This window comes from Molothrus aeneus, chromosome 8, assembly GCF_037042795.1.
Source record: "Molothrus aeneus isolate 106 chromosome 8, BPBGC_Maene_1.0, whole genome shotgun sequence".
In the NCBI taxonomy this organism is placed as follows: domain Eukaryota; kingdom Metazoa; phylum Chordata; class Aves; order Passeriformes; family Icteridae; genus Molothrus; species Molothrus aeneus.
In genome coordinates, this window is record NC_089653.1 from 837929 (window position 1) to 863979 (window position 26051).

General features: G+C 42.7%; 1 protein-coding gene across 1 annotated transcript in view; it reads right to left on the reverse strand.

The window, feature by feature from the left end:
• CTNNA3 (catenin alpha 3) overlaps positions 1–26051 on the reverse strand; it is a 431599-nt gene that overhangs the window by 44433 nt on the left and 361115 nt on the right. Inside the window, exons 14-15 of the mRNA XM_066555001.1 lie at positions 16857–16949; positions 8632–8813 (exon numbers count right to left, since the gene is read on the reverse strand). Of these exons, the coding sequence (XP_066411098.1) occupies positions 8632–8813; positions 16857–16949 (275 nt within the window). The remainder of the gene's footprint in view (positions 1–8631; positions 8814–16856; positions 16950–26051) is intronic.

Here is a 26051-nt window from a genome sequence, read left to right on the forward strand (position 1 = left end):
GCAGGTTCCATGCCGTGCCTTTGGAGAATGCCACAAAACCGGCATTGTTACGAGTTCCCTGAACACTGTCCTGAGGACAGAATGCCAGCTCATCACCGATCACCACCTCATTCATACCCAAGTATCCCAGGGGATCCCGGCTTCCAGCCCTGCTGTGCCCGGTGCCACAGCCCCAGGGCACCGGTGACCCTCAGCACTGCCGCCCAGAGCCCTCAGCGCTGCTGCCGCCCAGAGCCCTCAGCGCTGCTGCCGCCCAGAGCCCTCAGCGCTGCTGCCCAGAGCCCTCAGCGCTGCTGCCGCCCAGAGCCCTCAGCGCTGCTGCCGCCCAGAGCCCTCAGCGCTGCTGCTGCCCAGAGCCCTCAGCGCTGCTGCTGCCCAGAGCCCTCAGCACTGCTGCTGCCCAGAGCCCTCAGCGCTGCTGCTGCCCAGAGCCCTCAGCACTGCCGCCCAGAGCCCTCAGCGCTGCTGCCCAGAGCCCTCAGCACTGCTGCCCAGAGCCCTCAGCACTGCTGCCGCCCAGAGCCCTCAGCGCTGCTGCCGCCCAGAGCCCTCAGCGCTGCTGCCGCCCAGAGCCCTCAGCGCTGTGGCCCAGAGCCCTCAGCGCTGCTGCCGCCCAGAGCCCTCAGCGCTGCCACCCAGAGCCCTCAGCACTGCTGCTGCCCAGAGCCCTCAGCGCTGCTGCCGCCCAGAGCCCTCAGCACTGCCGCCCAGAGCCCTCAGCGCTGTGGCCCAGGTTCACTGGGCCCCTCACAAAGCCCAGAGCCCTCAGTGCTGCTGCCCAGGCTCACTGGGCCCCTCACAAAGCCCAGAGCCCTCAGCGCTGCTGCCCAGGCTCACTGGGCCCCTCACAAAGCCCAGAGCTCTCAGCGCTGCAGCCCAAGCTCACTGGGCCCCTCGCACAGCCCAGAGCCCCAGTTAAGCTCTGCCCTGCAGCCCAGCCCAGCCCTGGCTCACAGCTACAGCTGCCCCAGCCTTGCCCTCTGCCTGGGGCTGACCCTGCCTCGCCAGCAGCTTCTCCCCCGGGCAGGCTCGGGGACATGCCCCAACCCAGCTCTGCGCACGTCAAGGGACCATGGAGCTGCTCCCTGCTCCGCCTGGCTGGGACTGGCAGTGATTCCCAGCAGCCTGGGCTGCTGCCACCCCGGTGCGGTGCTCAGCGCCCGCCGTGTCTCCACCGCGACCGCCCCGGCCTCCTCCCTGAGGGAGCAGCCGGCTACGCCCTCACAGTCTCGGCACCTCTCTCCTGCTGCCCCGGGACAAGAAGGAAGGCGCTGAACGACGGCAGTGAAGTGCGGCTGCCAGATTTGCCCAGGCAGTGTGGCTGCCCTGCAGAACCCAGAGCTCCGAGGTTCCCGCTGCCCCTGCTGGGGGGCTGAGCCAGCTGTGCCCGCCGTGCTAAGTGCTGAGCGCCCCGGAACTGGTGCAGGGCACCCCCGGCTCGGGCCCGGTGCCGCTCACACGGGCACGGCTCGGACCTGCTCTGCTGGACCCAAAGGACATGTCCCACCACAGCCCTCCCAGCTCCCCGGAAATCTGCCCTGGAAGCTGTGCAATTACTGCCTGAACTCCTCTTTACACTCCTGATGCCTCCGCTGATAGGAGCTGATACTTGAGAGCTCTGAATTCCCTTTGTCCTCTGATTATAGCAGACCCTAAGGATGAAAGGCAGAAGATGGCTCTTTCCAGTACAAGACTTACAGCTTGTCACTAAAATAGGGTTGCATTTGCTGTAATGTACACTCTGAGTTGTAGTTGATTTGCTTCTGGTCCTGAACAGACTTCTGCCAGAGGCTACATAGATCTGTTTGTCTGCCTTATTTGTGATTTTGCTATATTTGAGTATGTCTCCATTTTATTAATTTGTTGACTATGCATATGAGGCGTGGACAATAGGTCCTCATGATCCTCTCTGCCAACCAACAAAAATCTCAATCTCTTCTCTTTTTTTGCCTCAACTTTTATGCTAAGGGTTATAGTACTAGATACTCTGAAATAACTGTTACACTAATTGTAATATTGCTAAAAATGCAAGGAATTCACTGAAATCTTACACAGGACTACAGGAAAAATAAAAAACAAGCACCAGCTGTTCCCTCTGATTGTTCTGAGGATCTCCTGTGTTCAGGTAAATACCAGTCACATTTGGACACAGGGACAGGGAGGTTGTGTCAGTATTGCTTTGCCCTGTGCTTATCCACGCATGAGGTATGACACACATCAGCACAAACTAAGGACTTCTGCACAAACAGCACAACTAAGCCTTACTGTTTAAAATGGAGCACATTTTTGGACTTCAATTTATAAAATTCCTTTAGGATGTGGAGCATGTAATTGCTCTAATCAGAGGAATTAATCTTCACAGCTTCCATGACTACAAGGCATCCTACAGCAAGCAAGAAGTGATTCAGAAGTGGCTTCACACAGTCCAGCAGTAAGTCAACTAAGCACATCACACAAGTAAATCACCACCAGAATTTTTAAGCTGAAGAGTTTTACACAAGACTTTTAACCAGATGACTGGGAGAATTCTCTTTGTGTCTTGATTTCTACCTGTATACATGAAATTTAGGAGTCATTTCCCATTCCAGCTGCAAATGACTGTTTGTTTAAAATCAATTAAAACATTATCTTAAATTAACTTTCATGTCCATATGAAAAAAGTGCCATTCATAAAAAAGGTTCAATTTCTGAGCCCTGCTACTTTTATCACAATCTGGTTTTCTTGCAGGAAAGTAAGAATATTTTAAAAATGGTTTGCAAGCATTGGCAATATAAAAAGTTGAAATGTAGAAAGGTCAAATGTCAAGCAAAAATAATTTTTTGTCACCTTTCTTTCAAGAGACTGACTGCAACTGTTAAACTCAATAAAAAGACAGTGTTATGTTCATTTTCATTTCTGTTCCAAGGAAATGGAAGTTGCACTAATAAAGTACCTTTTTTAAAAACAGTTTTTAAACGAAAGAACAAACTGTGAATGCCTCACCCTTCCAAGGAAAGGGGCAATAGATAAACTGTGAAATAATTACACATGCTTGTCTTATAGAAAGATATCCATAATTATCTATATAATTATCTCACTGAGAGAGGGAAGAAATAATAACAGAACATCTTTCTGTCCTGACATTTGCTAAAGAGCTTTTATTTTCCCAGAAATTCCAAGAACAATTTCAGGGACTTCGGAGTCTCTCCTGCCTGTACCAGAGCATTCTGAATGTCATGTGCTGCCTGCAGTCAGCAGCAGCACTCGGAGATGAGAGAAATGTGTGTTTTGGCTCTGACAGCGCAGGCAGAGAACAGAAGAGCCTAAAACGGTTGTGGTTAAGGAACAACAGGTGACACAAAAAGAACAGAAGACTGCAAAAACAAAGCTGATGCAGGCCTGTGTATGTACATGTCCTCTTCTACTGTTGAGGCTGACAGGCAGCTCCAGTTTATCCTTTCCCTTTAGTATTTCTACTCCAGTTATGAGTAGTAGCAAAACCTGTTTCCTGACTGCAGCTGTACATGAGTCAGCTGTACTTTGCCACAGATATGCTGCAGTGGAAAGGAAGAAATGTTGTGCTCATTATTTTGGCCATTAGCTGCTCACTGTATTGGTTTACAAGTATTCACCATGCTTTGTTAACCTGCAAAGAGCAGCCATGTGAAGGGTGTGCCTCTGCTCCAACACCCTCTGCAGCTGCACACTGCCACCACCAGAACCTGTGGCACTGAGGGAATTCTAATGTTTAATCCCTAGCAGAAGGATCTAAATCAGACTGTGCATTCATGAGCTACTGTGTTTGTTTAATAATACTAATATTGATGGTAATTGTGTCTACTACAGGAAAAATTAATCCACTTAGCTTGCAGGCAAACTGGATATATATAAATACTTGGAGTAACACTGTCACAGAGCCAAACTGTTAAATTATTTTTATTTCTTTGAATTTTTCTCTTTTGCTTCTAAGACTTCTATCCACCAGGTGATTTTCCCTTTGGAATAAGGGTTGTATAAAATAAGTAATATATTTGGATTTTATAATTTTTTTTAGAAATGTAACTATTGAAGGATGAGTATTTAGCACTAACTATTAGAACTATATTGAGTAACAACTGCCAAATCAGATTAAATACTTGCTGATGTACATATTTAAGAATCAGCTGAAATGATTTCTACTATAAAAATGGCAGAAGCATCTACAAAAGTATCATATGAAATATCACATTCTATGCAAGTATCATTAATAAAGACACAGTAGTAGTGTAAAGGAAATTCAGACTCAGTTTTTGGGATGGACAGGAAGACACAGATACTGGATCTGCCTTCAAAATCCTGACTTATTTGTGTAAATATTAGAAGCTCTGTGACATTCAGGGAGAAGGAGCAGTATCAGCTGATTGTGCTACACGGTTTAACCTGACACCCTCAAGAATCCATCACAAAGCTGAGAGCTCCTGTTTATTTGAGAGCAACACCTGCCCGAGGCCATTGCACACAGCCCTGGCAGGACAGTCAGGATCCTGAGCACTGCAAACCCTTTCACCGCCCTGGCACCACTGCACTAATGCAGTTCTGCTGCTCGTTTTAACAGCAGGATGTACCTGCTTAGCCTGCCCTGCTGGAACAAGGGAATCCTGCTGGCTCTGTCTGACAAGGCATGGGGATAATCACATGCAAGCATGCACACACAACTGAACTGCCCTCACCCAGGAAACAAGCGGACCTTACAGAACACCTTCATGTAAGTAACACAAGCAGAAGCTGCTCTTAACACAGAACCCAAAGGAGAGGTTCACGTTCTTCGCCCAAAGCCACTGTCTCCAAAACAGCTGTCCTTTCTGATAACTCGGCTGGAAAGCACCTCTGTCAGCAAACATTTACAACCTTCAATCTTTAAGTGATTTTTGATGAAATCATTTAAAGTGGAAGTTGTTTGTTCTCATCCTAAGGCTTATGATGCAAACACTGAGCAGCTATGGACTCTCAAAAGCATCCCAGATGCTTAATGAAACAGTGCTGAGCAGTGAATGTCCAGAGACGAGCAGGAAGGGAAGGGAAAAGGGCAATTCCTACGTGTATCGCAAGCTGAACTGTGACTGCAATGACACTTGGTTCAGGGGGTTACTAACAAAGGTACCATTGCCTTTTGTGGCACTGACAGACCAGGTTGGTGACGGGAATAAGACTGAGCAGGAGAGCTGGGATATGGGACTTCCACGTGGGTGAGAGGAGCTGGGTGGAGCTGATAAAAATCTGAGGGCTAGGAGGGTCAGAAAAAGGCAAGGAAGGCAGCAGATTTCAAGATGCAATGAAAAAGCTCCACAGAATTTCAAAAGCATCTGGCTGCTGGATGGGAGATCACAGGAGGATCACAGGTAACTCTGAAGTGGGAAGGGGCACCAGGAAAAGTAAATCAAATAGTGAGTTATGGTGAGGAACTTGACTAGGAATAGAACTCTTTTCTGTCCTCTGTCATCTGTGTGTCTCATGGCCTCTTTGAATGCAGTAACTACAGAACTGCCATCTCAATTTGCTTTCCCAAGCAAAGACTAGAAGCCCAGATGAATTAAGGCTGTGAATTAAGACTGTGGCTATTACCAGGTGAGGAGCCCTGCCCACAAAGGCAGCTGCACTTGGTGGTAACCAGGAGTACTACAGAGAGAAAAGTTTAGGCAAGCTGCAATCCTTGAAGTACTAGAGAATTACATTTAGTCTTACTACAAGGATAACGGGGAACAGCTTTTGGAGGATGACTTTGCTAGATCTACTTTTTTCTTGTCTTGTTAATTTGTGTTGCTATTTTCACTATATTTCTCATATTAACTCCAATATTGATGCCATTTTAGAAACAAATGTCAAGTAGCAAGAACAAATATGAGATACTTTCTGAACAGTTTGCTAAGAGCTGCACTCTTTTGTTTAAAGAAAGTGTTCATATGGCCCCATTTGGAATCGAACAATCTACAGAATGGGTAAGGGTAAAAGCCCAGTGATTCTCATTTAGTCTTTACACCACAGAAAAGTGACAGGGATTGTTCCAGAGCCTTCAAAAGGCACTGTGAATCCTGAATCCATGGGCTGCATGCTGTCAGGGCAGGCTGTGGAACATCCCAGCCAGGCCAGTTACCAGCACTGGGGTCTCTGTGGTGCATCTACAGAATCACCTCTGACACAGCAGCCAGCTCTGCCTGGTGTCCCAATCTTACCTGAGCCCTGGTTGGAACGTTCCTATCATCAAAGTGCTGTGAAAATCCTGCAGAAACATCCTGCAGTTCTCTGTTTGAAGGAACTTTCCCCTGGTGCACAGGGCTCAAACAGCAAAACTATTCTCAAAGCTTGATACCAGAGCTCCCTTTATGCTTACACCACTGACCCTTCCTTGCTCCTTTCTCAACAGGACTTACAAGTTCCAGTGTTGTGATCCAAAGCACTGCTTGAATTAGATACACATTCCCTTATATGAGCAAAAGGGACTTAGGTATGCTTATTGGCAAATATCTTTTTAATCGTAGGTCTGCTTTGGCAATGGAAAACAAGGATCCTGCTCCATTTAAACATAAAGCCTAGGGAAAAACGAACAAACCAAATGCAACCCTGGGATTTTCGTGTACATTTTTAGCCAATCAGGAGAGAAATTAGAGTATTTCCACTAAAATATTATGAAAACTGTTACAGCAGGTCAGGCCATTTCTTGCTATTTACTTATACAGAAGACAGAGCAAAAAACCCAAAACTTTGAAATCCACTCACTGAGATTAAATAACAATGAATGCAAGAAGAACAATGAAGAACAGCAGCAATCAGCTTATGTAACAAGTGACTCAAATACACAAATTTACTATTTGTTTGAGTAGCTTCTGATGTAACAAATACAAAATGTCAGGATCTTTTATTTCTTCCATGTTCAAGAACTTGGGAGTTACAGAGTGGTGAGCTCAGACCCTAAGGTGAGCTGGTGCTTGCTGTGCCTTCTGCAATATTCATGCCCTGGGTGTCCAGAGAAGGGCAAAAGAGCTGGGGAAGGTTCTGGAGCAGCTCAGGGAGCTGGGGGGGCTCAGCCTGGGGAAAAGGAGGCTCAGGGGGAATTTTCTGCCTCTGCACAACTCCCTGACAGGAGGGTACAGCCAGGGGGGATAGGGCTCTGCTCCCAGGGGACAAGTGACAGAATGAGGAATGGCTTCAAGTTGCAACAAGGGGAGGTTTGTGTTAGATATCTTAGATATCAAGGAAAATTTCTCCACTGAAAAGGTAGTCCAGCAGTGAAAGAGGCTGTCCAGGGAAGTGGTGGAAGCAACATCCTTGGAAGAGTTCAAAAACCTATGGATGTGGCACTTTGGGACATGGTTTAGCAAATGAACGTGGTGGTGCTGGGTAAATGGATGGACTCAATGACCTTAAGGATCTTTCCCAACCTAAACAATTCTACCACCTGTTCCCAGATTTCCACAGAGCAGGAAATGAAGAGCCAGCTGTGCTTCTCAGCACATACAACTGCTACCTTTGATAAGCAACAATAAGAGGAAGAGCCACAAGAGTTCACCTATTACTCAGACAGATACAAATCTTCCTTTTGCCAGACTTCATCTGGCATCATTAAAGAAGAAACAGAACTTCTTACTGAAGGAGATATTTAAAACAAATTTTATAATGGATTGCAGACTTCTCCATGCAGGTCTTTACCCCCCTCTCACTTGCAGTGGATTTGAAAGTGCCAGTCTGATAAAATGCAACAGCTGCCTTCCCCAGAAAGAGCCTGCAGCAGAGCCCAGCTCTGTCCCAGCTGGTTCAGCTCGATGCAACCCTGTTCACTGACACCCACCAAGACACAAAGAGAATGTTCTTTGTCTCTTGCATTAAAGGACTGATTTCAGGAGGCAATAAGTGTCCTGCAAGAGTGGCTGTGTGTAACAGCTTCACTTGTCAGCAACTATTTTACTGCTAGCTAGACCGGGGGGGGGAAAGGAAATACAGACACCACCACGAGTATCTTCCTTTGTTATCATCATTTTGATGAGATTTACACATCATTTAATTCAGAGCACGGCAGAAAAAGCTCCTGCACTTAAACTTGTTTCCTGTTGTAAGGCCATCATCAAACACACAATGGCAGCAGAAAGAAATACCAGCTTTGAGAGCTATCTGCTCGGGTACTCTTCATTTTTTAAACTACATCTAGCAGCACAAGAGTTCTCATGAAAGCAACAGCAATAATGGGATCTAAAATATGTATGAGTCTGAATGTGTACTGTCACACATGGGCTCTGTACAGCGTGTTTCATGCTTGACAGCATGCTCTGATACAAGTAGACAGAACAACAGATGAGAAATCTACAGCTTAAAATCAAGATTATTTTGTTACTTTTTCCCTTTCACTGAGAGCAGAAATAAAAGTGCTAAAACATGTGCAAAAACCCTACCAACAAATTAATAAGAGAGGACAAAGGCAAAAAATTACAGATAAGCATAGTTTAAAACATCAAATTCCCCAACACTTCAGTGCTCCTACCTGATGTATTGCATTAGCTGAGCCACTCAACTTTGCAGAGATGCTGTGAGCTGACATTAAACTCTGTATTTGCTGCTCTAACAGTGTGACAATGGCCTCCAGCATTTCTAAATATCCAAGAACCTTTTTTTAATGTAATTACCTTGTGAAATCAGTCATCTCCATCATAATCACACACATCCTCTTGGCGAGAACAATTATGTCATTGCTGGTATCATCCCAGATTTCAATCTCTGCATCAAGCTTACTCTTGACTTTTTTGAAGTCAGCCACTTGCTCAGCTATCTTTTCCTTTTCAGCTTCTGGCAATTGAGTCATCTTGGCCTAAAACAGAATAATTTGATTTGTAAAACATCTATGTCAGAGTATTTTATTTTTTAAACAAAACCACTGCACATTAATAAATACACAGTTTAAACACACTATGGCCTGAGCCAACTGCTTGAGTTTGAGCACTTCTAAATTTCAGAATTTGTATGTTGTCACTGGGTGGGGCCAAATAAATAACCTCAGTGTAATAGGGGAAGTGATGTTCCTGAAATCATTCATTTTAACATAGCAAGAGAGAGATTATTAAATTCTTCCAAACAGCCTTTATGAAATATGACTGAAAAATTTTCCTGTTTCCTATGGCTAAGGAGCAGTTTTAAGTATGATACATGTAAAAATTACAAAATGCAGTATTTATTCAGGTACAAAATAGTCAATGAAAAGGGTTAATTGTCCTGAAACACTCAGGTATGCTTCTTCTCTCTTCTGAGAAGGTTCTATATTATCATTCTAGGAACTGAAAAATATTTAATTGTTCAAATATGCATCTTCTGTCTTTGCAGAAGACAAACAGGAGACAGAAATCAGGATGTGCACAAGATTACCGAAAGCCCCTAAAAATGTGGCACGGTCAGAGAAATGTCTTTGCTTAATGCTCTCCATGAGCAAGATGAACAGCCTGCTGCAGTCACGGGTCAGACACCCCTCCTGTGTCAGAGCCAGGCCAGGGAGCAGCCAGGGGCTGGGATGTTACATGGCCACATGAAGATCCTGGTCCTCCATCATCCCTCCTACCCCAGAGAGAGGAGCCACACTGGTCCTGATGGCTCTGCTGCCATGCTGCTTATCTCACACCTTCCCTTCAGGCTGCCAGGAACCCACACCTACACACAGCAATTATTAACACACTGTCATTACGCTATAATTACACAATAAATATTTTGTGACTTATTCTTGTTTAGAAAACATTGTCTACCACCAGTAAAATGGAAAGTTAAGGCAATGGATGAATTGCTTCTAATTAATAAAATGGGCAATCAGTTCCATACATAATGTGTATGTTTTCCAAGCCATGTGTTTTCAGAGATTTTATTTATGCTAGAAGCACTGTCACAGGGTTAGCTTTCTCACTTAGACAAATTACTGAAAATTACAGGTTTCCCAGCATGTAATTGCAGTCACACACAGAATCACAGAATGGTTAAGGGTGGAAGGAACCATCTGACAATGGTCAGAATTACCCTACAGTCACTGAACTAGAAAGCACAACTATTTGGAGGCCATTTGTCCCATGTTGTTAAAAAACCCCAAAATGCCCTACAGAGGGAAGAGAACTTTTATGATCTCATAAATGTTTGCTGATGGGTGGATGTCTGTGGTATTTCCTAGCCCCCAGCTTCAACACTGTTTTGAGTTCAAGATCACAGGCCTGGATCTCAAAACCACAAGAAAGATGGCATTTTAATGAGGGAATTGTGACATACAGTATCCTGCTATCTGCCAACAATAATGAGCTTCAGGTGGAAGAGACATTATCTACTGGAACAAAGGGCAAAGGAAATTATAATTCTGACCTTGTCTTGTCTCTCCTTTCCCTCATACTGGTTTAAAATCATGACCAATAAGCAAGTGTATACAGAGCCTTTTAAGCATAGATTTAACTCTGTATGAAAATACACAACACAACAGTAATTGTGAAATAAAGATCTAAAAAGAATGACTATTACATGAGTGCAGGTTTATTCTGTCAAGCAAGAGAAAATTATTTTTTTACTACTTCTAAGACAAAATGTTATTATTACAGTAGCAGGTAACAGATTTAGGACTAGGTCAGAGGAGAAGTTATATCTGTGATATTTCTTTCCTTCTATTATTAAAAAAAAGTAAGGACTTTTTCTTAAATTTCCCTGACTTTTCTGAAGGCTGTTTCTCCCTGGTAGCTGGAGTCTCCAACACTGGAGTTTGCATCATTTGAGTTGTCCCATTTGCAACCTGACTGACCCTGTGAGACTGGTGTTTCCTTTCATTACCTTTCCATGCTTCAGTCAGTTCTGGTGTTTCCTTTCATTACCTTTCCATGCTTCAGTCAGTTCTGGTGTTTCCTTTCATTACCTTTCCATGCTTCAGTCAGTTCTGGTGTTTCCTTTCATTACCTTTCCATGCTTCAGTCAGTTCTGGTGTTTCCTTTCATTACCTTTCCATGCTTCAGTCAGTTCTGGTGTTTCCTTTCATTACCTTTCCATGCTTCAGTCAGTTCTGGTGTTTCCTTTCATTACCTTTCCGTGTTTCAGTCAGTTCTGGTGTTTCCTTTCATTACCTTTCCGTGTTTCAGTCAGTTCTGGTGTTTCCTTTCATTACCTTTCAATGTTTCAGTCAGTTCTGGTGTTTCCTTTCATTACCTTTCCGTGTTTGAGTCAGTTCTGGTGTTTCCTTTCATTACCTTTCCATGTTTCAGTCAGTTCTGGTGTTTCCTTTCATTACCTTTCCGTGTTTCAGTCAGTTCTGGTGTTTCCTTTCATTACCTTTCAATGTTTCAGTCAGTTCTGGTGTTTCCTTTCATTACCTTTCCATGCTTCAGTCGGTTCTGGTGTTTCCTTTCATTACCTTTCCATGCTTCAGTCAGTTCTGGTGTTTCCTTTCATTACCTTTCCGTGTTTCAGTCAGTTCTGGTGTTTCCTTTCATTACCTTTCAATGTTTCAGTCAGTTCTGGTGTTTCCTTTCATTACCTTTCAATGTTTCAGTCGGTTCTGGTGTTTCCTTTCATTACCTTTTCATGTTTCAGTCGGTTCTCCATCAATGAACTGAACTTTTAAGGCCATGTAAGGACACATGGGGGGGTAACAATGTGGTGATGATTTTGATTCTTCTCTCCCTGGTACACTGCTGGCCAATGACATCCCAACCCTAAGAACTGGCCTTTTGCTACCTTTGTCTCGGGCTGCTCTCCAAGGATTTGACTCTCACATAAACTTTGATTATGCTCTTAAAATCTCAGACTGACATATGTTTTTTCTTTCCTGACCCCTAAAACCATGTGACACGCCAGATACACACCAGCACCATTCTTACCACTTACAGGGACCAGGAAGGAAGGAAAGGCAACAACCCAATACATTCAAGCAAAATCAAAGAATCTCCCTTGAAAATTATTTAACACTTCCAGCTTTGTGGGCTGCAAAATGTCATGTAACTATAGAGAAGAAAAGAGGAAAACACTGTTTTTCTGCACTTTTGTAGGCTGCAAGGAAACAAACCCCAGCTTCCCAAATGAGCACATGGAAAACTTCTCAGAGCTTTTACATGCAAGAACACAAAATAACCTGCTCTCCATATACTGTAATTATAAGAAAATGTCAGAGATCCCAGAAGAACAGATTTGTGTCCCTACTTTGTCTTGGGAGCTGAGGTTTTCATTCCACCAGAGCCTCAGCAGCCAGAAGAAGCCCTCTGGTCTGTTCCTGCTCTCCTGCTGCAGTCAGCTGAACATTTGGTGAAAAAGAACAGGACCCCTGTAGATCACTTGAAATACAGCAATATATTTCAATCATGCTGTTTCACAAAGCTCCAATCATGGCTTTTAACTGGCTTTTTCTTGAACAAACTTTGTAGACCACTGTCATACACCACACATGTGAGCTGAGCCCTGAGCTGGTGAGTGGCATCCCTGCTGTGGCATGAGGGGACCTCTGAGGTCCATTCCAGGCTAAACCATTCCTGAGTCTGATTCTGTTTGAGTGCCAGTGTGTTCCTAAGTGAATTCATGGAGACACCACTGAGTCAAAGGGACTGTCAAAATGAGCGAGACATGTCCACTACCTTTTACTGCTACTTTTCCTACTGAGGGAATCAGTTTGTGAGTTTGGATGAAGAGGTGACAGAGATATGTTGGATATTCAGCATTCACAGCTAAGTGAATACACGCCCCCAGAGATGAACTGGGTGGGTGTGTGATGCTGACAGAGGGGAGAAGTGTGTTTCTGTCAATACTTTACTACCTGCTGTCACCAGCTGTCTTCTCCCCGTTTCAAGAATTGCAGCAAGCCTGCTGAAGTGCAGCATTCCTTAAACAAGTTCAGAGAGTGCCTCATTTGTTCTGCCATGACAGTTCTGCTGTACTTTTAGATGCAATATAATTGGATAAACCAGATGAAGAGGTGAAAGTACTGGGAGATAGCAAACAAAGCATTTAATGCCATTTTTACATCAGCCTTCATTAAGAAAGTTGGCTTAGATGATGCAAGTATGGCATATTCAATGCAATTTCTCTTTGTCCCAGGGCCATAGGTCCATAGATAAAAAAGCATCATGCCCTAAATCTGGGCTTCACCAGAGCTTTGCCACTGGCTCTCATGTCATCCTTACAAATCACCTGGAGAAATGAGGTCTAGATGTAATCTCCAGTGGGTGGATGTAATATTGGTTAGAAAACTGCTTGCAGAGCACTTATCAAGAACACTCACTGAGCCAAGGGATCCATCAGGAAAAGCTGTGAAGGGAGCTGCATTAATCAGTGTTTCCACAGAACCAAGAGTCCACACTGCACACTGGCAGTGGAAGAGGCCTGGTTTACAACTCCAAGTGCCCTTGAGATCTGGAAACATCACAGGGTGTAGTGCAGCTGAGACAATGACAGAGTTTACCCCTAAGAAAAATCACCAGCATACACACAGAACTGAGACAGAAGCAGCCATGGGCAGCTGTGTGGGTGGGAATTTGTGGTTGATAAAAGGCTGTGCTCATGGCAGAAAGGCAAACCTCACACAAAGCTCCTTGTGAACTATGCACACAGCAGAAAATAGTGCAAACCTCTCACTTGTGCTGCTGAGATCACAGGTGGCTTCACACATTTTGCAATTCATTAACCAGCTGCAGAGCACCCAGAGGAGACAGAGACTAAAAGAACATACAGGAAACTCCACCCTGAAGAGTAAATCAAGGTTACTGGAGCTATTCAGCCTGGAGTCTCCAAAAGAGGCCATAGAGAAAGGATGCACAAATACATAAAAAAAATACATACAGAAGGGAACCTCACTCTCTGTGTCCATTCCAGATGAGTACTAGCATGTTAATTGCAACATATGCGGTATAAGGACAAAAACTTTCCAATAAACCATCAATTCCAGTAATGAGCTCAGGAGAGAGAGCAATAGAATTGTTCATATATATGTGTGTGTCAAGAAGAAGTGTATTTATTCTGCCCTGGGCCAAATGGCTGGATTAGCCAAGTTCTTGAGGTTCTTTCCAGCTCTACTTTGTAGAAGTATATAATATACTGCTGCAACCTTGAGTATTTCAGTAACTTAATCTCTTTACGGAAATTGGGTTAAAATTGGCAAGAAAATTAAATGCTTTTGATAGATCATGACTCCTGACAGGGAATCTTTTGCTATGTACCAAGTGTCAAAATTACTATTCATAGAACCTACTCAAAATTACAGTAGTTATCTTCATTATGCTTGAATTCTTACCAGTATTTCATGCTTGTGTAGGGCTCTGATAAAAATTTTAAAAATATTCCGAAATTGGCTTTTTCATTAACAAAACAGCACACACTTCCTGTTAATGCACGTCAGCATTTCACTAAATGTAGGAACTTAGATGTACAGTATTTGCCACTTGAATAAAAATTGCTAATTAATCTGATGGCAAACCTAGCTTCCCTTCTAACTACTTTTTATGCAAGTATCAACAGTTCTTCTTGGTCTTTGCTGTTTTATTCAGGCTTCCCTCTTAGAGTTTAGTAGATTTTTAGAGCTATATAATTAATCGTTGTATTTAAAATGCAATACAAATAAAACAATGAAATAATTTAGCCTGGATTTTCTCATTCACAGAACACACTGTATCAACTCTTTTTCAGCCCAGAATTGTTGCACATACACAGTGTGCAACAAAACTGTATAAAAAATGATCTTAATCCCAGACATTTTTGTCCATGCATTCACAGAAGTTCTGTAAAAAAAAGTTCTGTATGCAGAACTCTGACACAAAAGATGTGGGTGTGTGGCTGCCTGAAAGAGTTCTGCTCTTGCCACCCCTAAGTGGATTAAGTTGTGAGGTAAAACATTTTGCCTCTTCCTCAATATGATCACCTTAACCTGCAGCAGCAACTTTGAAATTAAGCTAAGCTGTTCTTATCACTAATTTAGTAACTTCAAACACTTTAAGTAATTTTTCCTGATCATTAACATGTACATTGTCCTCTAAGCTGAAAATTAACTGGGCAAAATCTTACTCATCCCTCTCTTCAAGACAGAATGCCACAATAACAAGCCACTACCTCCCTCAGTGGAATTACACTGATCAAGGCAGCATAAATAAGTCTGTGATAAGCTTCCAGAGCTGACTACACAAATTACACACAACCGCCAGAGGAACAGCTAACTTTCAGCTGGGAAAAACTGCATTAGTCCTTGGATCCATGAGCAGTGCCTGTTCCTATAGTAGCTAAGGGATTGATCCTAAGGAGCCTCTTCTTCAAGGATGTAAAATCACCCTACAAATAATCATCAGTATTTTTATCCAGTTGAAGTACCCAGAGATCTCACAGCACACTGCCCACGCTGACCTGTATCCCCCAGCATGGGATGGTGCCACAGGCACTATTATATTCATCTCAGAAATAGGAAATTATCTGAGGGAAAAGAACAATGGAGTAACATTTGCAAGATGAGTGAGGAAGATCAATATGAGGTCAAATCTCAGTCTTACTATCTCACCCCTAATTTCTGCTCTCTCTCTTTATGGAGATAGAGTCTGAAGGTGTGATTAATAATACATGACTTTTTCATACATAAGGGAAACAAGATTTGCTAGTTAAGATGTAGCCTTTGTTATAAGTGGCATACACACATCACATCTGTTTTTATATGTTGTGATAAAAACAAAGAAAAAAGGCTTCAGCTCCCCATTGGAGCAGCAAGAGATGTGACATATGGAAGAAATTACAACACTCTTGACAAAGCAAGAAGAATCAAGAGTGCTCCTATGCAGAATGAATATGGAGCCAGGTATGTATAAATAAAACTGAATTATTATAGCTGAAGTGCCCAAGAGAAAGAACTCAAGGAGGAAAAAAGGCTGCTCTGCAATCTTGCCAAAGGACTTCTGGAACACAGTCATTCCTGGTGTCAACACTGCACACAACAGCCTTCCAACAGGACACAAAGCTGCTGCACCCCACAAAACCACACACTGCCCAAAGCTTCACATCTATCTTCCGCACACACATCCCTCATATTGCTAAGCAGCTTCTGGGTATAAATCTTCAAATATCAATATCAAAGAGCACTCCAAACAAAGGGGCCTAAAATCACTGTTCTTGTTTACTGCTGCAGCAGCAAAAAGATTTGTTAAGACATCTTTTTTTTAAAAAAAGTGTGCAGGTGTCTGTCAATATGGTACTCCAGCCTGAGTGCATATGTATATAATTTAGTCAAAGCTATGATTTTCCACTGCTTTCAGGGGGTGATGTGCCATTTATAGGCCCAATAGCAGGACCTGAAATCTAGGAAAATTGTTCCTAAACTATAGAATTAGGCTTTGAGCCATGACCTCTATCTAGATGCCACGAAAAGGAACATTTACAGTAGTTGTATTATTTTAGGGAGAAATGGGGGAAAACCAGAAATGCCCATACTTTAATGTTAAAGTACTAGGGGTTTTAGCTGTATTAACAACAGGCTGTGTGTAACAGTCCCTTCCACCTCACAAGGAGAAGCACATCCCAGAGACATCTCCCCAAAGCACCAGTCTTTGCATCTGATTGCTGACAGCCAGCTCCCCACCTGCCAATCTTCACCATCTACTTCTTGCTTTGTGCCCTCTCAAGTATGTGTTATTTATAGTTTTCTTTTCAAAGAGAAGCATTCCCTTTAAAGAAGTACTCTGGTTTAGCTGAGAAGTAGACGGCCATGCATGAACATGTGATCTTTGAAAGCTTTAGTGGATCTTATTACATTTTGATACTAAGAATCTACAAACTACTACTTGTGTTTTGCCAGCAAGAGCCCTCCAACTGTGAAGTGACTTCCCAGGCAGAGAGCACAGCAGCATTTCCCTGCTCCCAGAGCTCCTCCAGCCCTGGCCCCACGTACCCGGTCCGTCTTGCCCTCGGTCTGGACGCTGGTTCGGCTGCGCGCGTCCTGCTCCTCCTCCAGGTCAGACACGTCCTCCAGCTCCTCGGGCGTCTGGGGAAAGGCAGCAAAGGGTTAATGCCCAGTGCTCATGTCAAACATCTCCTCTTTGCTCTGAGGTAAGGTCTGACAAACACCAAGCAGCCCCGTTGGAGCCCTTACCAAACTCTGTTTAAACTGGTGCTGGGGCTGCTAGCAAAGGTGTCTCACAAGAAACCTTTACGTGACAAGAACGGATTGTGAGTGTGTCACTTACCAGCTCTACTGAGCAGCACAATTCCTGCGCAGCCAGAAAAAATAAGCGTCCTTAACTTGCTATTTTTATACATGGCATTATTTAATATGCCACTGCCTGTTCCTTCTAGTCACACAAACTGCCAGTTGATTCTGTGATTCTGTTTCATTTACAACAAGAAATTTTCTATATAATCCAGATCTTCAGATTTATTTACTGCTTCCCTTTTACCAAAATATTATTAAAAGAAAAGGGTTTTCATGCAGAAGTTCTGAATTTTAAAATAAATAACATAGCAAAACACCCACGCTGAACATGACTTTATAAAGGATACTAAATAAAACATTAAAAGTAAGTTTCTTCTATCAGCAAAACACTGCACAATGAAGCATACAAGGTTTTTGGGATTACAAACCCCTTAAAAAATACTATTGCTCCTGCCAATGCAATAGGGCACTCAAGAAACTTTCCTTTATCAAGTAAATTCACAAAAATAAAAAGCAAAAATACACAGAACCAAGCTCTACAAAGCTCATGACAGATCTACCACCACCTTGACATCTAGAGTTCCAATTAGAGGGAAATCCTGATGTTCTGAGTCCCCCAAAAGCCTGACGTTCCAAGAGAAACATGACAAGACCAGGACTATCAGATAACCCTAGAAAAAGACAGGTAGAAAGAAACCCATCCATTACTTTTACCCAATTTTCAATCAAGTCGAATATAATTTTTAATCCAGAATTGCTGTATATTCTCACCTTCATGTTTTTACTGTCAAGGCATATACAAAGAAGATCTGTTAAGAGGGACACTGCAGGGTTCTGTCATTTATTTCTGGGTCCATGGCACTATAATGGCACTGCACTAACCTGAGTAAATCCACCTGCGTGCATCTGTGTCCCTTGGGAAAGAACCTCTGTGGTCAGAGGGTGGTACATAAACCACAGAGCTCAACAGCAGCCTTGAAACAAGGCTCAAATAGCACTCCATTGCTTCAGCAGCACACAGACAATTTCACTCACTAAAGAAAATCATCATTTCTATGAGATAACACTGCAAGAAATAACTCCGTGTTGGTGCACAAGTTGGCAGAAATAGAATGCTGGGGGTGACAAATACAGCTAAACTTCCTCAAGAAAACAGGCAATCAATTTCTGGCACAAAGATAAGCATAAAGCTACACTGCCAAAGTGGGGAAAGGAGCATCTTATTTTCAGGCAAAGACTAACACTGTTCTGAAGTCTCAGTTTTAATGCTGGAATTAGACCTAGTAAGAATTCCACAGTAGCCAAAGGCTACCATACAAAAGTTGTTGGAAAAAGCTGCAGCATGGAAGCAAAATGAAATTTTGGTGGTGATGGATATCCCCACAATAAAAAAACTATCACAAACTCCCTTTAATTGAAACACTAAGAGACACTCTTATTAGAGGACCAATACCAAAGGATATTAAAACACAGTAACTTCAGCTTCTCAGGATTGCCCTGACTCCCTCAGGCAGGTAAGAGCCTTGATTAAGTTTACAGAAAAAATAATTCCTTTTAAATTTAAACTATACTTGGGTTACAATTACAATTTTAAATACCACATTGCAATTCTTGGGTTTCAATAAAACTAGTTTGGAATTTTTTCCCCCAGTGATCATAAAGCTGGATTCGTGGAGCAGAGCACCATTTCTTCCTGGGTGAACAGGTACCTGAGAATGCCACACTTCCAATACAGGGTTTCCTTCTTCTATGAAACATGGAATTAAAGATGTTGTGACAGAGCAGAATAGTTAATATCTTTAAGACAGTCACATTATACATAGATGAATTTTAGGTAATGTGTTTAAGAAGTTCATGCCATTGTTACCCCACAAGAAACTGTATATATTTACAAAATGGTTATTTTAGGGCCATCAAGAGAATTTTGTAGAATTCCACTGACACCGTTTTTCTGTGAAGTCAAGCTATGGAAATGTTACCAGCCTCCACATGGAAATATTAACAAAGAGGTCAGCAAAAGGACAGTAGGAGAAGACACCTCTCAATGGCCATCTCCAAAGATGAAATCATCACTGTATTAATCTGATCTGGCACTTTACAAACTGCAAATCATAGAGCAGAGATCTCCTTCCAGCTGCACTGGCACAGGGATTCCCTCTCCAATTCTTTATCATACACAGAACATCGACTCAGGGTCTAAGTGCTGCTCACCCGAACCCCTCGTGGGCTAAATGCTGACAGAAACCTTGTTGGTTTTAAATTGCCTATGCCCTTTTCCTGTCAGCAAACCCTGTTTGTGGCTGGGCTGAGGAGTTTCCTGCACAAAGCCTGCTCTCCCAGCCAGAGGACTGCACTGCCATTGAGCTCTTCCCAATGTCTCTCCAAAGCCCAGATCTGCCACATCTTGGACTGTTGGTACCACAGGATTCAGAAAAACAAAACAAGCCTCTCCAGTTATTAAAGGCTAAGGACATTTCAAGCAGAGGGAAGCTGTTGATTTACCAAACCTTAAATCACAAACCATAAACTACTGTCATTTTCAGACACATCAAAAACTGAAAAAACTCCCCACTGTAATAATGAGAACAACAGATGCAGTTACTCAATTGTTTTCTCTCCTTGGAAGTTCTTTTATGCAACTCAAAGCAAAATCTGTGATTTTTTTTTCATATTGCTCTCATGATCCACTGTTCATTAAATACCTGAGACACACCTGTATCTGCTTATATGAATATTCCATGTGCCAACACATGGCCATTCAAAAGGATGCCTGATGACTGCATGGTTAAACTGGCATGAACATGAAGGCCTGCAACACAAAATATTGTGCTAGCATCAATAAACAGAAATTGTGCACAGGGAGAACAGCACAGCTGGAGCACTGGAGTGAGAAGCATGGAAGGAAGCAGAGAGTATTGTTTAAGACTCCTATCAGGCATCTTATCAACTGCAAGTGACAGAAGAGGGAGAGATCTGAGTACTGTACTCAGTGACACCATGAATACAAGACATAAATGGCAAATTCACTGTGAGACATACAAAGCATGGAATTTCCAATAAACGTAAGGAAGAATGCTGAGGGGTAAAATGAAGCACAAGACTCCAGTCAGCAACAACCTACAGACTCCTGTAACACAGTGGTAAATGGAGTTTAGAAACAAATTTGAACAGAGAAAAATTAGGTTTCCAGAGGCCACAGGAGCAGAACTCTTGAATAGTCTCCCTTGGAAGTGCTGGAGGAGGAGAGACATTCATTCCAAGATGACGTCTGAGCAGCCTACACTACAAACAAGGTGATGGAGCAGCTGGCAGCAGAAGTGAGATACAAGGGTGGGCAGGACACCTGGCCCAGGGCTGCAAGAGATTTCAGTCCTTTATGAAAAACCTTTGGTGATCCTGACAAAAACACATTCAAGTACATTCCTACACATCCATTCTAGGCTGTAATTCCATTACTGTGGCTGACAAGCTACACAAGTAGCATGTACTCCTTCTCACATTTCAATGATTGTAATAAATCTGCATTCTCAGTGGGTATGCTACTGAAGACTCAGGCTGAGGACTCAAAGTCATATTTATAGCAAAGTCTAATATTGATAAATTTGACATCTTGCTGGTACTCAACTCCAAGCCACAACAGCAAGTCATTATTATTGCACCCAGGTGATTTCAGGATATGAATTACCTTTTCATCTATGAAATGAAAACCACTCTCTGATGACAAACCTTTTAATTTGCTTTTCCATGAGGATTTTAAAGAGAATAATTAATAAAACCAAGGGCTTGCCCCTCATCTTTAGATCTCTGCCAGTTTTTCTAAACTGGTTGGAAATGGGCTTTTTGATTTCTCTGTTTTTTAATCCAAGCTTTGTAGAACAATTTGTTTGACTAAATTGTTTCACAGCATCTTCTCCCACACAAAGTTTTTTATGAAAACCCCCACAAAAGTGATTATCCAAAGAACTTTATTTATATCATTTGCTTGCAAAGGTCACATACAACCCATGGAACTGTCAATCTTGCCAATAAAAGGTTTCAGCTGCTAGAACATAATGCAGAGCCAGGTCTAAAATCTCAAAAAACACAATGTAAATGGACAAACAGGCATCATAGTGTGAAAGGAAGCTATCTCCTCTTATCTAACATTCAATTAAATGCTGACCTTCACACTGTCATTATATGCTCTTATGCTTTATCTTATCTTGGTTTCAACAGTCCCATCAGTCATTCTTTTCCACAGATCAATACTAAAATGCAGAGCAGACTAACACCTTAACAGGTGCTAAGCTGGTAAGTGATGTCTTTATTTTATCACTGCAAATGCAGTTATTTGGGCTATGTAAATCCCACAGCAGCAGCAGAAATGCTTGCATGCACTCCAGGAGGATGAGAGTTTGTCTATTATGTCCTTCAGTGAGCACACAATGGTTTACAGAGATTATCTATTCTACTGTGGACATTTGCCTAACTCCCAGATTTTGAACATCTCATCCTGTCAGGCTGCATGTCACTCAGTGTAACAAACCACAGTACACGTGTCACAAATGCAAACATATCATACTCTGCAAATTTTTAGCTACTGAGTGATATTTCTGTGTATTAGTCACAACACAACCATTATCTCACACTTAATTCTGCCAGATGACACACTTCCAGAGCAAGAGTTTTGATGCACCAGAAAGAGAACAAGAAACCACAAACATTGTTTATCTTTTCTGAGCAGCTGAGTAAGAGCCTTACATAATTGTTGCTATCTAGTCATTTACAGTACTTACCAGGTTTTTGCTAAAAGCAGTTGAGTGTTGAGAACAATAAACCCTACATCATAAAAGTCAAATTAAAATAATACATTCTTAATCTGTCAATATTGTGACATATCAATACTATGGTAAATACCATCCCCTCTGTTAAAGATGATCACCTGCCTATTCTTGAAATCTATTCTTAGCAGCTCCCTTAAAATGGTATCTTTAGCATAACACATTATTGGGGATATTTTTAACAAAAAACCAACAAATGCTAATTAAGCCAGAGAGTAGAATTCTGTCTTTGATAGCAGTAATGTTACCAAGCACTGGCAAGGAATTTGTCATCAAACAATAGTAAAATCATTATCCTGCCACAGCCTGTACACATTTTCATTTTCAAATGTAGGTACTAAACATTTCTGGTTACTAACAGAGAAAATTCTGCAAAAAACTTTTTTAGATATTAACGTTGAATTCCCGTTAAAATCGGTGAAAATATAAACTTTGGTGAAAACGAAAAATTTAATTATGAGAATAAGTGGACACTGAAAGGTGAAACTATTGTCAATAATAAAAGATGTTACAGGATAAAGAGTACATGTTTTAAATGCCAGAAATGGTGTGAACCCACAGCATGGGGCAAAAGTTGCCACGTTGTTACTGGATGCTTGGAGGTTTTGTTTGCTTGTTCCACAAGTCATCTCAGAACATTCTGCTCCAGGAGATTAAGATCAAAAAAGCTAACATTAATCACCATTAGAGACAGCAAGGCAGATCAACAGCCTGACTCCATGTGCTTCCAGGTCTCACTGGGCACACATGAGGATAACCATCTTCTCAACAAGCAGCCAGGAGACAGGGAGGATCTGAGCTGCAGAGCATAACTGAAAAGTTTGAAGTGCAAATTCTGAGTACTTCCCTCGGAAAATCCTTTTAAAGAAAAACTGTGAAGTTGGCACATCTAAGGAAATTGGCATACAGAGTTTTAGCACCTGTTTCCTATCCTAAGCTACATTTTTGTGCTGGGAACGTGCATTTCAGCCCTATTTTCATTGCTTCCTCTTTCCTTTCCCCGACAGTACTTTGTATGTATGCCACTCTCACATAATGCCTACAGCAATTCAAAGAGAGATTTACTCCAGGAAATACTGACCTAGTTATGCTGCAAAAAGCTCTGCACACATCTTTAACTCGAAAAAGTTGGGGGAAACTTGACAGCTGCCTGAAAATCTCATCTAGTAATGGTATTGTAGCCAAAAGGGTCCAAAGGTACGAGCAGAGTGACATTTACAAACTGTGGTGGCTAACAGCTGGCCTGGAGGCCTCATGGTTATAAATAATCCTAATTATAATTCTGTGACTAATTACAAATGTAGTAATTCTATAACTCAGCCAGTCTGGGCCATTGGGGAGCCAGTCTAGGCTGTTGGGGACACAGGCAGCTATTGGCCACTTTAGCCAGGTGGCAACTGGTTCAGCCCATCAGCAGTGACCCCAAAGCCCATGGGCTCCCAGAGCAGTGTCAGGAATGATCCCAAACCCTGTGGGCTCCCAGAGCAGTGTCAGCAATGTTCCCAAACCCTGTGGGCTCCCAGAGCAGTGTCAGTAATGATCCCAAACCCTGTGGGCTCCCAGAGCAGTGTCAGCAATGACCCCAAAGCCCATGGGCTCCCAGAGCAGTGTCAGCAATGATCCCAAAGCCCATGGGCTCCCAGAGCAGGGTCAGGAGAGCAGCACCCAGTGGAAGTTGCCTGCTGCCCCTGTGACCCTTGGCAGGCTCTGCCATGAGCCCCCCTCCAAAGCTGCAGGTGACAGCTTTATAAACCTACAGCATGACCAGAAAGGATGCTCAGATTTCAGGGCTGCAAATCCTTCACTAGGTTACCTGAGGAGTCACTTAGGAACCTGGAAGATTCTTTACTTTTTTCCAGTTATTTTATTTCAAGGAAGCACTTTTTTGGGTATAACTTTTAAAGAAGACTTTCAAATCCCTACAAATAAAATAAGATCAAACATAGGTATTACAATCACACAACTCTGCTGTAACCCAAGCCCCTGCCTTGATTCCAAGAGAACCATGTCAACTGATACACAGCTTCACACAAAGCACAGCCTTTGCTTATGTTTAATAAGTAGGAAAAATCACCATATGGCTTAGAAGCTTCCATTTTAAACTCAGAAAACTAATAATTAACAAGAATAGAACAGTAAAGTGATTTGTTCTTCAGCTATCTAAAATGTATTCCCTGTTTCCTCTGCTGGGTTGACATACATTTGCTCCATCTAGTGGGAAGCTAATTAAGACATTTCATTTATAATGGAAATACTTGCTAAGCTGTTTAAAAATGGATTGTGAAAAATGAATTATTGTGGTGGTGCTTGCAGGGGTCCCAGGATGAGGGAAGAGACGAGAATTTTTACTCCATGTTTCAGAAGGCTGATTTATTATTTTATGATATATATTATATTAAAACTATACTAAAAGAATAGAAGAAAGGATTTCATCAGAAGGCCAGCTAAGAATAGAAAAGGAATGGAATGAATAACAAAGGCTTGTGACTGACTGAGACAGTCCAGGCAGCTGGGCTGTGATTGGCCATTCATTAGAAACAACCACATGAGCCCAATCCCAGATGCACCTGTTGCATTCCACAGCAGCAGATAACCATTGGTTACGTTTTGTTCCTGAGGCCTCTCAGCTTCTCAGGAGAAAAAATCCTAAGGAAAGGATTTTCATAAAACATGTCTGTGACAAATTAAGTCATTGTTCTTTTGCTAGTAATCTTCATAAAGCAAATTATATATGGGTTTATATATAAGCAGCTTCTAACTGTGTTTGAAACAGATTTCTAACATCACCTCAACCTTTGAAAATGAGATTAGACCTTGCTTTCTCTCTCTCAACTGTATGTATGAAAGATAAACAAAAACATCTTTACTGTCAGCCTGGCTAACCTCAAAGGCTACCAGAGAGGTGCCTGCATTTTGCTCTGTGAAAATTCAAAATGGTTCCCATTTTTAATACAGGCCAGAGGAACAAACTGGCCAGGTACAGGCTGCTCACCCTCCCATCAGTCCCTGGAGGGTCACAGCCTGACTGTCACTGAAGAGGAAGGCTCTTCACCCATCTGCCAGGAGCTGGAACCAAGCTGGGCCATTGCCTTAGGCTGTCACAGGGCAGTGCTGCCCGGGCTCTGCTGAGCTGGGAACAACAGGAGCATCCCAGGTGGGTGTCTGAGGGCCAGGGCTGCAGGACATCCCTGCCAGGCCCTGGAGCTGCTGGAGCCACAGCCAACACATTTCCATGGGACACCAGCAGGGACCTGACTGGGCCCAGCAGCAGGGCTGCACCCAGCTGGACTGATGCACTCTGCAGGAATGGGCTGACAGCAACCTTCTAAAACTCACCCAGGGAAAATGCAAATATGGCACCTAGGAAGGCAGAAGCTGCAAACAGGGGCTGCCTGGAGCAGACCAGCTGAAAAGGACCTTGGGCTCTTGGCAAAAAGAACACTGGGAACAGCCAACAGTGCTCATTGGCAGCAACACACAGCATCCTGGGATGGAGTGAGGTGTGGCAAGATAAATCCACTTCTGAGAACCAGAGGGCTGAAATTATACTTTAAAACCATGTAATAGAGTCTGCCTTCCTGCAGAATCTCCCTTTCCTCTCCAGAAGCCTCCAACTTTTGTGGAGGAGAGTATATACCAAAGCCAAAACAAAACCATTGTTTCCAGGCAGATGAAATACAGGAAAGAAACTGCTTTAGGAATGCATCAATATATTAAAGGTAAAAAAGTGCAGTGAATATCTCATTTTGACTGTGTTAAAAACATTTCAGGGCTCAGAAAGGACAAGACAATTCAGAAATCCACAAGAAATGGAGGTTTATCAGATGAAGAAAGCCTGAGCAATGGTGGCCCCCTCAGCAAAGATCTCTAACATGCCAAATCAATCTGTTTCTGTTACATGAATTATTCTAAATGATCACACTAAAAAAATTCCCTTGGATAGATTAATATATTCCTCAGCAAAAGGTTGCCAATGATAAGTGCATTTCTCAAACTGAAATAGATGAAATTACTAACTACAACCTCAACACCTGCTCAAGCCTCTTCAGTCCCAACGACCCCCTGAGCTCAAGTAAAACAGATCTTTAGAAAAGACACACAGAGTAAGCCTGTC